Here is an 18,411-nt window from a genome sequence, read left to right on the forward strand (position 1 = left end):
TAGTAATACAGTTTGTTAATATATTCAAAGGTGGCGCTGTCCTCTGGTCTAGATCATTCACACCTCAGGCTGAATCTGATATGCAGAAGCCGAATTCACCTACGAACCATATATTAAGAGAGGGTGTAATAGAGGGTAGACTGACATCTACTCCAATTGATTATGAAGCTTACACTGTACACTGGAGTTTAGAAAACAAGCTCGATTTGATCTTCGTTGTGAGTTCATCGATAGCGTAGCTAGAACAGCTAATGGTATATTATAGATAGCATACTCTAAAATGATACAATTGAATTATGTAGAGGAGCTTATCGAGACTACTAAGCAGTTATTTGTCAGTCTATTCAAACCACTTATTGAACAACTCGTGAATTCATTGAGTGGGGGTGAACCACTCAACCAAATGGAGTCTATACCTTCATTATTCAAGGGCTGGGATAGCGTATTTGACAAGCTCTTAAAGGATATTGATAGTGTGGGTTGTTCCTATCATTTATTGTCACACTAACATCCGTAAAGAACAAGAAACAGCGCGCAAAGTTACAAAATAACAAAAAGGCTGCAAAATCGACACCAAAGGTTGAGCAAGGTATGTTCCACGTATATAATGGTAAATGTCTAATCCACGATAGGTGAAACACAGTCAACAGAAAAGGTAGTTGATGCAAACGAGATTGCGAAAAATGTTGAAGCAATGAAAGCACGCTTGAAAGCCTCATCAAACACGAAGAAGGCCAAGGCAGCCCCAGCAGCCGACCAAAATACAAAGAAATCGAAAAAGGAGATGCGTAATTGGGGAAATAAAGTTACATCCCAAGAGATGTCAGCTTTAGACTTTTCTTCCACATCCAATGACAGTGACAACGTCGGAAATTTGGACAACCTGGTCGACAAATCAGCCAAAGGAACGTACGATGAGAGTACTGGAGTTTACAATCTAGCGGAATACAACAACGACGATGAAGATGAAGATTTGCTAGATATCGATATTCCCGCTTTGGAAACTGAACAACCGCAACAAGACAGCACATGGGGCTTCCTCAAAGGATTGACCGGTCTGACTGGTGGGAAGACGATCGACAAGGCTACAATCCAGCCTGTACTTGCCAACATGTCAATGTTACTCATGAAGAAGAACGTAGCTGCCGAAATTTCTGAGAAAGTCTGTGCAAGTGTTGAACAACAATTGGTTGGTCGTAAAATTGGTACATTCACCACTATCAAAAGTGAAGTAAAGAATGCACTCAACAATTCTATAACTAGGATCCTCACACCAAAGACATCCACTGATATTCTTTTCGAGATATCTCAAAAGAAGAAAAAAGCTTCATCAAAAGGTGGAAATGATCCTTATAGTTTGGTGTTCTGCGGTGTCAATGGAGTTGGCAAGTCTACAAACCTCAGTAAAGTCTGTTATTGGTTGTTGGAAAACAGGTTGAATGTTTTGATTGCTGCATGTGATACCTTCCGTAGTGGGGCTGTCGAACAGCTTCGTACTCACGTCAACAATCTTGATAACCTGAAGTTAGGCAGTGGTGTCACTTCTCGCATTGAATTGTACGAAAGAGGATACGGGAAAGATGCTGCTGGAATCGCAAGAGATGCCATTGCTTATGGAAAAGAGAACAAATTTGATGTCGTTCTGATCGACACTGCTGGTAGGATGCAGGATAATGAGCCATTGATGAGAGCATTAGCCAAGGTGAGTGACTACGTATCGATGAAGTTTTACTAATTGATCTCTAGCTGGTTTCTGTCAACAAACCAGACAAGATTATCTTTGTTGGTGAAGCACTTGTAGGAAATGAAGCTACAGACCAGCTCGTCAAGTTCGACAGAGCGCTCAAAGATCTTTCGTCTTCTGCGGCTGTTTATGGAAGGGGTATAGACGGAATGTTGTTAACGAAGTTTGACACGATTGATGATAGTGAGTGCCCTTGAATCAGTTTAATTGCAATCACTTACCTATATTGACAGAGGTCGGAGCTGCGTTGTCGATGACATATATCACTGGTCAACCTATCTTCTTTGTCGGTTGTGGACAAGTAGGTATTCACCCAATTTACAAAAGACTACTAAGCAAAGTTCTACAGACATACACAGATCTTCGCCAATTACGCGTACCGCATATTGTTCAAGCATTGCTTAAGGCATGATTATAGAATAATAAATAGCATGTCTCTATAACAAAATAATAGGTAAAATATAATAAATTATGCAACTTTCTTTTGTCCAGTATAACCAATTCCGACGCAGCTTAGCATGTACTCATCGTCATTCAGAGGTTTTATTTTGAAAGTAACACCAAGAACATCTCTCAAATCGCGCATAAATTGTATAGTATGAGGCGTGAGCTCACCCATTCTGCATTTACTAACATCTTCACTACCTAAAGACATCAAAAGGAGTACCAACCATTGATGTGATCTATCGACGGCACCCTTGTGAGAGATTTCTTCTAATAAACCGAAAGCAGCTTTCTTTGCTATATCCTCTGGGGTTGTTCCTGGTTCAGATACAGCTTCTGCAGTATGTAAAGTTCCAGTTGTAGATTCAGCAACGAGTGTGAGGGCATATCCTGGGGATTTACCGGCTTCTTCACCTCTATAAACATCGGTATATAAGTAAATATCAGGAATGTATCTATTTAAGATACTCCTGCTCGCTTCAACCATTCTGTTTGACAACTGTGGGCTAACTCTGACGGAATGTGCGATCCCTCTGATACGCTTTATGCGACCTTTATCGCTGAAATTGAGAGTTTTGATTTGACGGAGAGTTGGACAGCTGAATGAGACTTCACCACCACCTAATGGTGCAGCGCCTCTCTTTGTAATTTTGAGCTCTAAACCTTCTGATATACCGAAGAGAGTGAGGTGCGGTAAAGTGACAGTACGAAGAGTGTCAGCGCTAATGTCTACGCCATCTGTTGTGATACCCTTTAATGTTAAATTCAAGGGTTTCTTGAGGAAAGGAGCTAAAACCATGATTGATTCCAAGTACCAACCGATTGATTTAGAAGTTGAACAGTCGTGTGTAACTTTTCCACCAACTAATGAGCCTGGCTGATATAGTATTGATGTACCAGTGTACGAAATTTCGACGGATGAGCCATTTGTGATCTTCTCGAGTAACCTGAGAAAACCAGCTTCGTAATCTGAGTTGAATTAGTTGATGATACTTTAAAAGAGAACTGCTATTCACCTCTTATGCCAGGATTGTCATCCTCAGCTCGAATAGCGTCTATACGTATAGGTCTTCCTATCAGAGTAGATAGGACCAATCTCTGTCTAAAGAAAGTGTGACCGGTGAATCTAATCTATTAAATAGCTTAATAGTGTCCTTTATATAGAAAAATACAACATACTAGCGATTTCGACATCGACGGACTCTATCAAAACAACATCGATGTGAGCGAGTGAGAATATTAGAATGAAGAATCTAAAATTCTGAATAGGATATCAACGAACAATCAGAATAGTGAAGAGGTTGTCAAACTATTCGAATTGATCAGCCAGCTCTCTGAACAGCTCGGTCAGAATAGACTAGCATGTCATAGTTTACAGCAACAAGCAGATGAGCTCAAAGTGGGTATATAGTAGAAACGCACACTCCATCTTATAGTTGTATAGGAACAAGCACTCCATACAGTATCTGGTTTCGCTCTAAGGAGATACAATACAGATATCACAAAAGAGCAGTTCGAAATGGAATGTGAAAGGATGAATGCTCACTTAATGACAGAAAACCAGAATCTACAATATGAGAATAGACAACTGACTAGTTTGATGAAGGAGTTTGAGTCTACGGTTGATATTATTATGGACAAGTTCAGAATACAGTCATACTCGACACAGCAGCACGAGCTGAGTCTGGTGAGATACTATGAGGAGCTACTAGAGCAATCAGAGGAATCTATGGAGCAGAATAATCTTAATTTAGAGTTGAATTACAGCAATCTATTCCAGAGGTTATCAGAGCTCGTCGTGAAAGCTCTTAGAAGTCTAGAAGGTGAATCTGAAGATATGGAATATAAAACACGCATCTGCCAACTTGAAGAAGAAAATAGAACACTTAGAACACTCCTGGGGCTTGCCTTAGAAGACCAACCAGCTAGCCCAGATAAGCAAGATAAGCTACAATTACCAAAGCCACGGTCATTTAGAAGGAAGGATGACCATATACCAACAATCAATTGATTTTATTGTAAATTATATTTTATCGATCTCTTGATCCAGAAATGTCATCACTGCAGCATCGAGTTGCAATAGAATTGAGCAGAGAACTAAATCTAATAAACCCTAATGAGTGAGCACATATATAGATGTATAGATCTCTCATTTATATACTCTAGTTTACTTGCATCTCGCGTTATAGACCTTGCTAAACAGAAGCCACACGACGATTTCATCAAATGTGAGCATTTTAATAGATATATGTAACACCACTAAATAATGACGCAGCTGCCCTAATGTTTGGTAAATTCAGAACAGAATTCTTGTCGAATCTCCACACAGAAATCAGCAACGAGCAACCTACGAGAGTAACCGATAGCAGCGATACACTCCTCCCCGAGCAACCTAAGAGAGGTGGTCTCGTCACCTCAGGATCTAAGCATCAGTTCAAGAAACCATCATCCCTGGGTTTAGATAAACTAGCAGCAGCCAAAAGAGAAGCAGCAAAAGAACAAGATGGTCCATCAAAGAAACTGAAATCTGATGACGAACCTACGTTTAAGGTACCCTCAAAACCATCATCTTCCTCGATTAGAACGAGAGCACCAGATACTCCTTCATCTGGAACTGGTCTTTCAGCAGAAGCTAGTCGCAAATTGGATGAATATAGGAGAAGAAGGAACCAACCAGCCTACTCAAGCTCAAATAACGAATCCTCTGATGGCTCTTCCAGGAATCGTTTCGATGATTTCAGGAAGAGATCGAATAGATACCAAGATGAAGAAGAGCGTAGACGCAAATACGAGAGAGCAAATTATACCCCAACCCCCGGATACAGAGACAGAGGTTGGGAATCAACACCTAAAGCCAACCGTAGTAGAGGCTGGGATGCAACGCCTTCTAGGGATGTTGACGAGGGTGTGGATGTTAATGTAGACACGAAAGAATACGAAGATGAACAATTGCGACTAGACAGAGACTGGTATTCTATTATGGGTGAAGAAGGCGGTGTAACAGGAGATATGGAGCACAACCCTTTTGCGATGTATGAAGATTTGGATAAGCAGAAAGAAAGCGAACTCAAGACAAAGCAAAGAAAGAGGATGTCAGCTAAGCAAATCCAATTCAATGCCGACAATGAAGCTTGGGAGACTAACAGGATGGTTCAGTCTGGTATCGCCTCAAGACCTGATTTGGATTTCGATTTTGAAGATGAAAATGAAGCGAAGGTGCATGTATTGGTGCATGATCTCAAACCACCTTTCTTAGATGGTAGAATGGTATTCACTAAACAACTTGAACCTATCAATCCACTCAGAGATCCTACTTCTGATTTGGCGGTGTTTGCAAGAAAGGGTAGTGCCTTGGTCCGAGAAAAGCGTGCACAAGCTGAAAGACAGAAGGTATATTACCGCTTTTACAATACTAAGATCATGCTGACTTTCATAGGCTGCTGCTGAGGTTGCCTCGATAGGTGGAAGTCAACTTGGTAACATTTTAGGAGTCAAATCTGAAGACGATCAAGTCGTTGATGAAGGTGAGTTAAGTTTTCTCGCTATAATGGATAACGACTAACCAAAAAAAAGCTGAAAAAAACAGCGCTCGTGAACTTCAAGAAGGTGAAAATGCGGGCAAAGGTAATTCGCAGTTCGCTGGACATATGAAAGCACAAAACCAGACGACATCTTTTGCTAAATCTAAAACTATCAAACAACAGCGTCAATTTCTTCCATCATTTGCATGTAGAGAAGAGCTAATGAACACGATAAGAGAGAACCAAATTACTGTCGTAGTTGGTGAAACGGGTTCAGGTAAGACCACTCAATTGACACAATTTTTGGTCGAAGATGGATATGGCAAAGCTGGTATGATTGGATGTACCCAACCACGTAGAGTTGCTGCAATGAGTGTTGCTAAGAGAGTTTCAGAGGAAACGGAGACTGAATTGGGTAAACTAGTTGGATACGCGATTAGATTTGAGGATTGTACCAGCGCTGAAACCCAGGTCAAGTATATGACTGATGGTGTCCTTCTTAGAGAATCACTCAATGAAGGTGATTTGGATAGATATTCAGTTATCATTCTCGATGAGGCGCACGAAAGATCTCTATCTACCGATGTGTTGATGGGATTACTCAGGAAAATTGTTACAAGAAGGCGCGATTTGAAACTCATAGTGACGTCAGCCACTATGAACGCAGAGAAATTCAGTCAATTCTATGGTGGTGCACCATGTTATACTATTCCAGGTAGAACATTCCCGGTCGATATGTTCTTCAGTAAGACTCCTTGCGAAGATTACGTAGATAGCGCTGTGAAGCAAGCACTTCAAATTCATTTGAGTTTGCCTCCTGGCGATATACTCATATTTATGACTGGTCAGGAAGATATTGAAACAACATGTTCTGTTATTGTTGAACGATTAGAACAGCTAGATAATCCTGATCCGTTGTTAGTTTTACCAATTTACTCTCAAATGCCAGCAGATTTGCAAGCAAAGATCTTTGAAGCCACTGAAGATGGCAGAAGGAAGTGTATTGTTGCTACCAATATTGCTGAAACTAGTTTGACGGTCGATGGTATTATGTTTGTCGTTGATAGTGGATATTCTAAGCTCAAAGTATATAATCCTCGTGTTGGTATGGATGCTCTTCAAATTACGCCTGTTTCACAAGCGAACGCAAATCAGAGGATGGGTAGAGCTGGTCGTACTGGTAGCGGGTGAGTGTTTTGAAATTACCGATGCGTCTCTAACAACCATGAAAATAGATTTTGCTACCGATTGTACACAGAAAGTGCATTCAAGAATGAAATGTTCCCAAATACCATACCCGAAATCCAAAGAACAAACCTTTCAAACACTGTTTTGCTCTTAAAGTCACTCGGTGTGGCTGATTTGCTTGAATTTGACTTCATGGATCCACCACCACAAGAGAACTTGATACAAAGTGAGTACTTGAATAATTGTGGTGCCACTAAATTAATTTTCTTTATTCAGGTCAATACGAATTATGGACATTGGGTGCATTAGATAACACTGGTCAATTGACACCACTTGGTAGAAAACTTTCAGATTTCCCTATGTCACCATCTTTAGCAAAAATATTGGTTATTTCAGTTGAATACGGTTGCTCACAGGAAGTTTTAACTATAGTTTCAATGTTATCCGTACCTTCTGTTTTCTATAGACCAAAAGAAAGAGCAGAAGAGAGTGATGCGGTTCGTGAAAAGTTCTTCGTACCAGAATCTGATCATTTAACATTGTTGCATGTATATGCACAATGGAAATCTAATGGATATAGTGATACTTGGGCTACAAAGCATTATCTTCATGGACGTATATTAAAGAAAGCTAGAGAAGTTAGAGAGCAATTAGAGGATATAATGAAATCACAAAAGTTATCAATTGTAACTTGTGGAACTGATTGGGATATTATTAGAAAGTGTATAACTGCAGGATATTTCCATCAAGCTGTACGCGTTAAAGGTATTGGTGAATATCAAAATATTAGAACTGCTATGCCTTGTCACCTTCATCCAACTTCAGCATTATATGGTTTAGGATATACACCGGATTACTGTATATATCACGAATTAGTACAAACTAGCAAGAGTTATATGCAATGTGTTTCAGCAGTTGATCCGTACTGGTTAGCTGAATTAGGTGGTGTTTTCTATAGTGTCAAGGAAAAAGATGCTACTAATGCTGACAAGAGAATAACGAGTAGGGATTTCTCAAGAAAAGCTGAATTAGAAATGCAAATGTCACAAGATAAAATTCGTTCTGAAAAGGAGAAACAGAAGGTGAAATCTGTTGCTTCAACACCGAAATCAAGTATAGCTACACCAGGTTCGAGGTCATCATTTGGTAGAACTCCAAGACAAAAAGGTAGATTAATTTAGATATAATTTGTATAACTAGTATTTATGTTATTCATAAAAATCATTAACATATAATAAACTGTGAAAGAAAAGTAAAACTTCAAAGTTTAGTTGCAGCCTTGTCGGTCATATCATAGATGTTATCGATCGTAGATTTGTAAAAGTCACGCACAACATTGCGTTTGACTTTAAGTGTAGGCGTGAGTAAGCCATTATCGATTGTGAATTGGTCATTGACTAAATGAATAGCCTTAATGCGTTCGAATCTAGAGATAGTAAGTCAGTACTGTAGTTTAAGAAATTAAATCTCTACTAACCCCTTCAAACCTGCCTTGTTAGACGCTGCCTCAATTTCTGAAAGGATCATATCATTGATCTTTTTATCTTTAATCGCATTGTCAAGTGAAACACGATCTGATGGATCACAATGAGCAATCTTAGCGAGCTCTAATGGATCTGGAACAACTATAGCGACGAGATATGATCTGAGACTATCAGCATGAACGCTATAGAGATGTGAGCTAATACCAAATCAACGATTCATAACTTACTAAATCTGCAATATTGTTGGACATAAAGCGAACGCTCCCTCCAATTTCTCAATTGCGATATATTCACCTTGTGCTAATTTCACAATATTCTTCTTTCTGTCGATAATCTTGAGTCTACCTTTGTCGTCAAATGAACCAATATCACCAGTTAAGAAGAATCCATCCTCAGTGAATGATTCTCTTGTCTTTTCTTCATCTTTGTAGTACTCTTTCATTGAGCTTTCTGATTTAATGCAGATTTCTCCTCGTGGACTTGGTTGATCACTTGAGTAGTAATTCATTTCTGGTACATCCATTAATTTGATTTCAAAGCCAGGTACGACTGGACCAACAGAACCTGATGCACTCGGATCATCTTTGAGAGTTCTTACGCAAATTGATGCTTCAGTCAAGCCATATCCTTCAACTATCGGTATACACAAGCTAATTTTGAGTGTGTCAAGTACTTCAGGACTAATTGGTGCTGATCCTGTAATAATAAGCTTGATTTTACCGCCAATCACTTGTCTGATCTACAAGTTATAAGCAATAATTCAGAATAGTTACTCATAACGAACCTTATTGAAAACAAGCTTGTCCCAGAAGATATGTGTAGGATCAGCCGTTTTACGTAGTTTGTCGAGCTTTGTAGCAATACCACGTTTTAGAAGTGAACCTTTAAGACCAGGTAAATCCATTTGGTGTTTGATGACCGCGTATATTCTACAACACGATTAACAATCGGATACCAAATACCTAATCACTTACCTGTTAAGGACTCTTGGAACAGTAACCATCATTTCAGGTTGCATGATTTGTAAGTCTTCCATTAAAAGTGTAATATCACCTGTAGTATATGCTATAGGACTCATAAGGACAATACTAAAGAATGTTAGCAAATGATGTTAAAAACGCCACAGATACCTACGCTATAAACTCAAGCGACCTTTGTAAAATATGTGCGAGTGGTAAGTAACTAGCGAGTAACCATCCAACATGGTCTTTTTGTCCAATACACAATGAAATTATGTTCTTGGTCATACTAACATGAGTATGTACCGCTCCTTTTGGTCCTATGGTATGTTAGAAATGCACTTTAGTTAAATGATATACGTACTGCCTGTAGTACCACTGTGTGTTCAGTTAGTATTACATACATTTACCAGAATCAGTTCCTTACGAAGTGTATGAGATTGTGAAAATATCGTTAGGCCTTGGCGGTATGTGTGGATGCTGATGAAGTGATCCAAGCTCCTCGACTGGTGATGATGTTAGACAATTTAACTAGACAAACATTATCTCCTACTTTCAACAAGATCGTACACCTGGACATTGAGATTATCGGCCCAGCGTTTAAGTACATCAGCACGATTCAGCTGTCCAGGTATGCGTGCATCAAATTTAGGTGCACCTGGCTCATCAAGGCCGTCTAAGACAATAACAGCCTTAACAGTTGGACACTTCTGGAGAATCCTATAGAGCCCAGGCAAATGTGATGAAGTAGTGAACACAAGCTTGATTTCACTGTGGTTGATGACATATTCGACACTATCATTACCGAGGGTATCATAGAGTGGTACTGATATGCGTGAATAAGCGTGTAAACTGAGGTCAGCAATTTGCCATTCTGGGATGTTCCTATTAGATTGAGAGGATGAAAATGATTAAAACGCACCTGGACAATTCTTGGACCATGTACCTGCAGCCCAACCAGCATGATTGGTGTTTGCACCAAGCTTTCCCTGGTTAACAAGCTCTGAAATACCTGAACCTAGGTTTGTGCGACGCTGTGCGATTTCTGCGTATGATTGATATTGATAGTAACGCTCATAACGGCCTTTGGATGGGTTATATGGCCTGTGACCCAAGAAATTCTTATCAGCTGCACGTGCGAGGGTGTACTGAAACAGGTCGTATGCCGTTTGTACGCCTACATCTGGACTTGGATTCTCCCCCCATAAGGCTGCACTTATCAATGATGTCGGTCTTAGAAAGATGAAGTCACCTACCGTCTTTGTAGATCGCGGTTGAGTTCGACGTTCCAGATCCTGGTAGGGTCTACAGTAATTTATCAGTATTTTATAATGTAAATACTAGGATCTTACTGTAGATTGAAGACTTCTGTCGCTGGTTCTGTGGGACAGACATGAGCACACAAGCGTCTATATAGAGAGAAAGACTTACAATGGATATGGAGTTGCGAGTGACATGTATCTTGTTATCTTCCTGCTATTCGTGAATGTTTCTCTCCAAGAGAACTACTCGTTGATAACCGAAACCGCTTATTAATAAAATAAAATCACAACGTTATTTTATACAATGATTCATCAACAAAGCTCTTATTCTCGTAGCAGCTATTAACCCAATCAATACTAACTAGTTTCCGGTATCTTGGTCTATAATCACTGGTCAGCCGACTTCATGTGCCTGAAACACATTCCTTACTGTTTAGTCCTGTCGAACAACTCCTCAACTCGGGCCTTGTCTCTTGAGTCGATCACAATATGCGTCAACATGTCATCATCTAATTCTCCAATTTTACCACCGAGGTTTGTTATCCGGTCCTTAACTACCGACCAGCTGAGTAATGCCTTAGATAGAAGATGTTGTGTACTACTCTACTTACTCTATCTCAGTCGTTATGGATGGCCTTGGAAATAGATCATTTTCAATCGCATTCTCGTAATCATCAATGTAAACAACACTGGTACTTTTTATTAACTTGTAACCATGTGAAGCTTCTTACTTACACATTCAAAAGAGGGTTCTCAGGTTTGTCGCTACCCTCTATTGATACTTCTTCAATTGGAACAGAGGTATGCGTATTATCAAGATCCTGTGACTGCTCTTGCGATGACTTTTCGTAGTGTTTAATAGACTCGACCTCTGCATCCTGACCTTTCAATTCATGTGGTTCAGCTTCGTGTTTGACTTTCTTGACAGGTCCGTCTTCATGATGTGCATCACTATCAGAACCACTGTCAAAAGCATTATCATGACTCCGCCTCTTTTCATCTTTCGAGACCACCCTCGTTTCGTGCAATTGCCGCTTTGTAGTTGGACTTGAGGTTGCTAGATTTTTTTCATTATGTGATGTGGCATTTTCATCGACATTCTCTTCTTTGACTTCTTGCTTTATAAAACTAGGTGTACTTATCTTTTGAGATTCTTTCACATGCTCAGGAGAGGCTTGTTTCTGGGTTGCCGTAGGTATTGACTTGTTATCATCACTCTCATCAGACGAATCAAATTCGTCCGTTTTGTTAGCTTTGCGTCTCGTCGCTGTACGTGTTGTAGACGTCTGTTTATACTCTGGTTGTGTTTGTTGCAAGGGTGACGATACATCTGCCTTAGTGTTTGCCATCTCTTCAGCCGCTTCTTCCTGTATCGTATCATCTATATCAATATCATTGTCACTTTCGTTTCTCTCATTTTCTGTGGCAGTATCGGAATCAAAGTCCTTGTCTTGCGCGGAATCAGCCTCACTATGTAATGTGGGCTCTTCCGCGAATTTCAACTCGTTAATTTCGCCAACGGCGTCTTCATCTATTTGACCTTGAGACACTCCGGGAAGATTTCTACCTTCAGGTGTGACAAAGAAGGGTCGGAGAGTGTTCAATATTGTATCTCTATCAGTTGCACATTCGAACACCCATTGGGATTCCCCATCTTTACCTTCCAAAGGTATGATACAGTTGTGCTTAACACAATCAAGTAGCCAATTAGCAGATAGAATAGAGCGTTTTTGGGTCTTCATTAACTGTGTAACCTGTACAGCTGTGTATGTATTATTAGCTTAGATAGCAACATAAACATTTCCATACCTGTAGGTTTCCCAGCGACTACCAGTAGTGGTTCCGGGCAATCCTCATCATTGGGTATCTTTGATAATATCATACCTTTCCTTTCTGAGACAAGGACGGCGAGATCTGAAACTTCGAGATCATTTGTGCCATTGAGAATACCTGTTTGGTTATGAGAGAACAATAGATGTTTGAATGTACAACTCACGGAAAGCGCAGCCTTCAAACAGGTTGCTTCGTACGTTGTCTTTTTCGGCCCGCACGTTAGCAACAGCACGAGAACTGATGACCTGTTTTTTCTTCTGGATACTGTTAGAATAATAGTTTTGGCCTTGCAAATACCTACCTTTGTCGGCTGAGCTCGCTTTTTTTCCCTTATTTTATCTTCTGTTTGCTTCCTACGCGACGATTGTATGCCATCTCTCATAGCGATCATATCTGTAATTGTTTATTAATTTCGATAAAATAACTAAATAAAAAACTTACCACTATACTTAAACATATTGTCAGGATCAACTGGATTCTCGCGCCCATTGCCTTTGTCTAATCTGAGACGCTTAAAGCGAGGGAATCTGTACGTGTATCCACAAGGATAATTTACTTGTACTTATATTAGACTTTGAATAGTTGGTGTGATAGTCTAAACGTACCAGATCGGTTGATATCACTAGCTTTGATTTCGACAACGAAGGAACTAACAGAGAATGTAAGTCTATTCCGAAGAAAATGATCTTTTACGCACTCTTTAGGGTCAATAATAATGTCTGGCGTTTCATTACCAATCTCGATACCAGGGTATACAGATGCAGGGGTATATTTCCGTGTTTCACTTTTGCGAAAATGCTGATTAATTAGTTCCAGATCCATCGCAGTGTATCCCGTACCGACACGGGTGAAGGTAAGGAAGCTATATGTGTAAGCGGACATAATCCAAGTGCATAGACATACTCTGGTTCATCTGTTTCATGTCTATCATCGACCAATGCGCAATAAAGAGTTGATATCGTACCATTCCTGGACGCAGACCAGTTCCCTCCTATAACGAGAAGATCAGCAGTTTCTGACATTTCATCAAAATAGTCTGGTTTTAACTTTGCGCATGGTATGAGAAAAAAAAAGAAAGAAAATTCAAACATGCCCACCTTGATCCATTGGTCTGAACGTCCGCCATATTCATACAATGATAGTGGTGATTTAACCACTAGCCCTTCACCCTTTGATATGATGATACGTTCGAGTGATTGCTTCAATTCATCAGCTTGGGTGGCTTCCCATCTGGAGACATGTTCTATTCTTGTAGAAATTGGATTAAATACGGTCTTTCCAACCTTTTGGCGCTCCTTAAAGGGGTATTTAGATATGTCTTTGCCATTGACCCAAAGTACGTCGAAGACTATGACTGAAATGATTGTTAAGCTCTAAAACGTGCGACTCCTATTACGCTCACAAACTGGATGTATATTAATATCGCCTTTTGCAGCTTTCTTGAGTGTACCAAATGGTAGTATCGTGTCGACTGCTGCCGAATATGCCAACATTTCACCGTCGAGAACAATCTCGTCAACACGATCGTCGAATGAGTGATGAATATGTGGTGTAAAAGAGCCTTCTTTGGGGTTTTCACCATACAAGTATGTGTAGTCTTTAGCATTCCTATAGATATTGTGAGAAATGTTTGTAACAAGCACTTCAATACCTCACCTGCTCCAATACTTGTATTTGGTACCTTTCTTGTGTAACTGAATGCGTTCACCATCCATCTTCTCCTCGACTACAAAAGGTACACTTTTGGGCATCTTCTTTATGATTTGAGGAATAACGTTACGCTTGCATAACATTGGTTGGAAGACCTGAAATAGCTGCACACTTGAATCATTATCATGTAATCTGATGGATGGATCATATAGTTTATAAGCCACGGTGCGAAGATCAGTCGTGACTTCAAACAAGCTATAGGCGTCACGATGAAAATGCGACAATATGGAGCGTTCTCGAATGCTTATTTTGAGATTCTTTAAAAGAATTCTCACCAGCCAGAACTGTTCAGTCGTGTCACAATTTCTTGCAAATTCCTTCATAATGTCTTTCTTTTGTATGCTTGGGTGTGTCAATATAAGTGCACAATTCATGTTCTACTCACAAGTTCTTCGCCCTGGATAGCTGATCAAGCTTATCATTGACTTCATCAATCGTGAATTCAGATTTGCGCTCATAACTGACTCTGTTCTTCATGACGTCAACAAGAACACTGGCAAAATCACCGCTAACGAAGTTACCAGCAGTGGGTGCCTTCCAACTGAGTAACCTATGGCCGTCTTTATGATCCTTAGATAGGGCGAGTAGTTCTACGTATATCTTAGCTAAGACAGCTTCTTTTATACCGAACATAGACCTCTCCCTTTCGCGTTCAGGTATCATTAATCTGAGTAGATTGTAGAAATCATTGCCAAATTGTTTGCGATGATACTGACGTAGTGTCAACGAAATAGGGAGATAAGGAAATGCTCACATCGAATAGCTTTTCTAACTTTCTACTACGCTTAAGAGTATCCTTCTCTGTAGATATATTATCAAAGAAAGATACCAATTGGTTGAATTTCATAGATCTCCCGTTGTTTGTAACAGATGGTGGCTTTTCAATGCCTGTATAATCAGCGTGCCTTGCAGCCTCTTTCTCTATCTGTATAATCTCATTCCTATCAATTTCTGCTTTATTTGTTTGATATTTCATCGGCTGAGATGATGAACGCATCTCTTAGAGATACTTCAATGTCGACTTCTAAAAGATCGCTAGAGGAGACAAGCTCACAGCCAAAAAAGGCTAGATTTCTTAATAACGATAAAGATACCCAGGAATTGGATACAACAGACGATCTAGAGTACAAGAAGGAGAGAAAAGGTGCTATCAAGAATGAAGGTTACGAGTCAGACAGTTCAAATGAGGGTGGCGAGTCTGTTGTACGCTCACGTACTAAAAAGAACGACGACGATGACGACGACATGTTTGGCGGCGATAGCGACAAACCAAAGGAAGACTCAAAAAGTTCAACAAAACCCTTAGAATTGGGTGACATCGAAGGTCAGGAGTTTGGTGGACTGGGCGATAGACAAGCAGGTGAAGATAGCGAAGGTTACAGTTCTGGTGATGCTGAAGATGAGGAAGCTGAAATGGGAGGTCAACTTTCAGCTTTCAATATGAAGGAAGAAATGCGGGAAGGTCAGTTCGTCGATGACGGTACGTACGTCGAGAATACACGCGATCCACATGCGATGCATGACGCCTGGATGGACAATACCGATAAAGCATCAAGAAAACGTATTAGGGAGGCTCACAAAGAGCGTCTAAGGAAAGAGAAAGAAGAATACGAGCACGCACAGGCATTGAATGCCCAAGGTGGCCGTAAAGAGGAGACCATGATTGCTCTGGCTGAGATGACACAACGCGGTGAAACGGTATTGGAAGCTCTCCAGCGTTTAGGTAAAGCACGGGAAAAGGTGAAGAAGAAAGGCGGTGAAGAACTTAAAGAAGCAAGCAAAGATGTCGAAAAGTTTACTGAATTAGTTAATATTATGGTCTCGCTCGGTGTAGCTGAAGTTTATGACTGGGAGCATGAACAGTTCGTGCGGAATGTGAAACGTTCTGGCTACGTAAAGGACGATTGGGTACCATCTTCATATAAAAAGGAAGACGATAGCCAAAACGTACAACCTGACACATCAAATGACCCTCTCTGGGAATATAAACAGACACCCACGTATATTGCTAGCCTTCCAGCAGCTGAGCGACCGGTCGAAGTGCAGATATTTGGACCATTTAAGCAGACAGACTTGTTTAATTGGGTAAAAGGTGGTTACCTTGGTCCAAATGGGTCGTACATCAAAGTACGTAGTGTAAATGGTGAGTCTCGAGGAGACTGGAAGGATTTCCAAGCCACTGGATTAATAGTGAGTGACATACACACACCTGTTATCTCATAATAACTCTTCAATACAGTAAAATTACAACTTTTGTATTCTATCGAATGGGTATACTATAGCAACACCTTTGCCCACTAGCAAACCTAAACTAATTTGACCATATTCACGACTATCTATCGAATGAAAGGCCTCGTCACCTTGAACATAACAATGCCCTCTATCGACATAGACACCATTGACTGTATCGCCCCAAAGACCCTTTATACGTTTAATGGCTATCTTGCTAGGGTCATTTGGCGGCCTAGCGAGCTTGAGAATGAGAGTTTGATAAAAGAAGACACCCACCGTATGGCAACTATGTCACCGACTTTATAATGACTGAATGGCAACCACTTGTTGAGTATGAGATGATCTGAAGACAGTTTATTGCTGTCGGGATTAAGCGTAGGCTGCTCTCGCTTAGATTACAATATAAAAGTCGGGTTATACACACCTGCATCGAGCGACCTCGTATGGAAACTAGAGAATAGCAATTGTGTACAAAATAATAAGAGACTGACAAAAATCCTAAGAATTTCAATGGACGTATCTGTAGATTGTTCATGTTACCGTCCTTGTTTTGAAGTTCAATGTGGTGGAAGACGAGAAGTTACTGGCGTCAAACAGCCAATTTTGCTGCTGCAAAAACTCCATACAGGTGGATTCACTCTCTAGACGTAGTCTATGCATTAATATCCCAATAGGCAGCTTCAGATAGGCCTTCGCAATGATGGAATAAGCCAGATGCCGGAATTTGTCGACTAGGAGGAGCATCATACTCTTTTGATATCCAGATAGACTGTCGATTAATTCAAAATAACTGTGGTAGTTGCAGTCTAGTATACAACGTCGTAGCTTCTGTACCAGACGATCCGTTGAGTGAATAACAGAATTCACGCGGTTGCTAAGTTGGTTTATCTCAAACAATTGATGCCAGACGTGGTTATTGTCTATCTCGGACAGTCTAGTTAGTGCCAGTCTAATCTCATCATTGTTCTTGCACCGTAGCGCAATATCAAATGACGTCTTATAAACTACACCCGAGTTAGAGAAGAACGCGGTAAAGAAAAAGATCCACCTTTGACTGCAAATTTATCAGACCTGTTTGTCGCTATCAATCCCTGTCTCAATTTTCTCAGCGCAATCAAACTGTTGTCCGCTCTTTCACCGTCTTCAATCTGCACTCAATTAGTAACATCTACGTGTTGGGAACTAACATACACGCTTCAAAATGTATGAATAATATTTCTCTTGAAAGTCACGCTTCTTGAATTCAGTCTGATCGCTACGTGACAAACTTCCAATCTTATCCATTTTCGTTGTATAGTATCAAGGATGCAACTATTGATATAAATCTGTACAAATGGCGATGTCAGCTATATATTCAAGGAAATGCTACATAATTGCAATTGTGTGTCTATCAGGCAAGGCCATTATGATGAAATTTCTTAATTTGTTGGCAATGACAACTATACATACAAGATAACTTCATCATGTTGTTGTTTTCTTCAGAGTTATTATATCTCGAGTTGGAAGGTTGCGAATTTCACTATCTTCTCGTTTCTGTGGACAATTCCTCATATTTTCTTATCGAAATGCTCGTAGGCGATGATTTGATTGGGAAGAACATCCTCTTTGACTTGGGGTAGCAATTCACAGCTTCAACGTCAATAACTACAAAAATGAGGACCCTGAGGTTCCGATTATGGGTGACTTGAGAGGTGTATATAAAAACACTCCAGCCTAGCGCCACAGTTTCGTAAGGAAACTAAAATGCATTATGTTTCATCTCTTGAGTGTATGACTATTGATCTATAAGTGCTCCTGTAAGAGTGAAAGCTTTGTCGTCACAATTGTGGTTATTTACATTGTGAAATAGTCAGCAGTGACTACTTCATCGGCGCTGAACAGTATGGCCCAACTAACTATGCTGACTGGGGAATTTATGGCTAGGAATGTTTCTATAAGATTCGTCAAATTTTCACATTGATTAGCGTAGCCTGTATTGTCAGAGTAATCTAGTTCGATATAGGTATTACTGTTGCGACATCATTAATGTATGTA

At 40.1% G+C, this 18,411-nt stretch overlaps 8 protein-coding genes across 8 annotated transcripts; 4 read left to right on the forward strand and 4 right to left on the reverse strand.

Annotated features, from left to right (window-relative positions):
• Positions 1-35: 35 nt before the first annotated feature.
• On the forward strand, positions 36-2,120 carry WALSEDRAFT_36102 (P-loop containing nucleoside triphosphate hydrolase protein; the record flags this gene model as incomplete). Its single annotated transcript, XM_006956861.1, has 6 exons — positions 36-218; positions 266-475; positions 520-589; positions 633-1,702; positions 1,747-1,927; positions 1,978-2,120. Coding segments are annotated over exons 1-6 (1,812 nt in total), but the record flags the coding sequence as incomplete, so codon positions are not given.
• A 50-nt stretch (positions 2,121-2,170) lies between these two features.
• Positions 2,171-3,382, reverse strand: WALSEDRAFT_36105 (RNA-3'-phosphate cyclase; the record flags this gene model as incomplete). Its single annotated transcript, XM_006956862.1, has 3 exons — positions 2,171-3,157; positions 3,205-3,319; positions 3,368-3,382. 3 exons carry the CDS (start codon positions 3,380-3,382, stop codon positions 2,214-2,216), a joined length of 1,074 nt encoding a protein of 357 aa, XP_006956924.1. The 3' UTR covers positions 2,171-2,213.
• Positions 3,383-3,398: 16 nt separating this feature from the next.
• Positions 3,399-4,252, forward strand: WALSEDRAFT_59657 (hypothetical protein). The gene is made up of 3 exons (XM_006956863.1): positions 3,399-3,410; positions 3,458-3,587; positions 3,633-4,252. Coding segments are annotated over exons 1-3 (699 nt in total). The 5' UTR covers positions 3,399-3,408; the 3' UTR covers positions 4,200-4,252.
• WALSEDRAFT_43717 (hypothetical protein) lies at positions 4,252-6,170 on the forward strand (the record flags this gene model as incomplete). Its single annotated transcript, XM_006956864.1, has 5 exons — positions 4,252-4,308; positions 4,355-4,416; positions 4,464-5,578; positions 5,625-5,712; positions 5,762-6,170. Coding segments are annotated over exons 3-5 (1,602 nt in total), but the record flags the coding sequence as incomplete, so codon positions are not given.
• A 1,987-nt stretch (positions 6,171-8,157) lies between these two features.
• On the reverse strand, positions 8,158-10,282 carry WALSEDRAFT_50428 (hypothetical protein; the record flags this gene model as incomplete). The annotated part of the gene is made up of 8 exons (XM_006957086.1): positions 8,158-8,323; positions 8,375-8,563; positions 8,609-9,120; positions 9,166-9,310; positions 9,356-9,469; positions 9,516-9,588; positions 9,894-10,225; positions 10,263-10,282. The coding sequence occupies 8 exons, from the start codon at positions 10,280-10,282 to the stop codon at positions 8,158-8,160; spliced, it is 1,551 nt and encodes a 516-aa protein (XP_006957148.1).
• Positions 10,283-10,865: 583 nt separating this feature from the next.
• Positions 10,866-15,048, reverse strand: WALSEDRAFT_59662 (ATP-dependent DNA ligase). The gene is made up of 16 exons (XM_006956865.1): positions 14,900-15,048; positions 14,531-14,856; positions 14,092-14,487; positions 13,838-14,043; positions 13,533-13,789; positions 13,339-13,481; positions 13,133-13,297; positions 13,041-13,084; positions 12,877-12,990; positions 12,737-12,828; positions 12,599-12,692; positions 12,412-12,552; positions 11,338-12,364; positions 11,214-11,291; positions 11,033-11,167; positions 10,866-10,983 (listed from the first exon to the last, which is right to left on the reverse strand). Exons 1-16 carry the CDS (start codon positions 14,990-14,992, stop codon positions 10,887-10,889), a joined length of 3,408 nt encoding a protein of 1,135 aa, XP_006956927.1. The 5' UTR covers positions 14,993-15,048; the 3' UTR covers positions 10,866-10,886.
• Positions 15,049-15,159: 111 nt separating this feature from the next.
• WALSEDRAFT_67767 (hypothetical protein) lies at positions 15,160-16,427 on the forward strand (the record flags this gene model as incomplete). The annotated part of the gene is made up of 2 exons (XM_006956866.1): positions 15,160-16,335; positions 16,386-16,427. The coding sequence occupies 2 exons, from the start codon at positions 15,160-15,162 to the stop codon at positions 16,425-16,427; spliced, it is 1,218 nt and encodes a 405-aa protein (XP_006956928.1).
• Positions 16,428-16,843: 416 nt separating this feature from the next.
• Positions 16,844-17,902, reverse strand: WALSEDRAFT_59664 (hypothetical protein). Its single transcript, XM_006956867.1, has 3 exons — positions 17,569-17,902; positions 17,426-17,525; positions 16,844-17,381 (listed from the first exon to the last, which is right to left on the reverse strand). The coding sequence occupies exons 1-3, from the start codon at positions 17,659-17,661 to the stop codon at positions 16,909-16,911; spliced, it is 666 nt and encodes a 221-aa protein (XP_006956929.1). The 5' UTR covers positions 17,662-17,902; the 3' UTR covers positions 16,844-16,908.
• Between the last annotated feature and the right edge of the window lie 509 nt (positions 17,903-18,411).

This window comes from Wallemia mellicola, assembly GCF_000263375.1.
Source record: "Wallemia mellicola CBS 633.66 unplaced genomic scaffold WALSEscaffold_4, whole genome shotgun sequence".
Taxonomy (NCBI): Eukaryota; Fungi; Basidiomycota; class Wallemiomycetes; order Wallemiales; family Wallemiaceae; genus Wallemia; species Wallemia mellicola.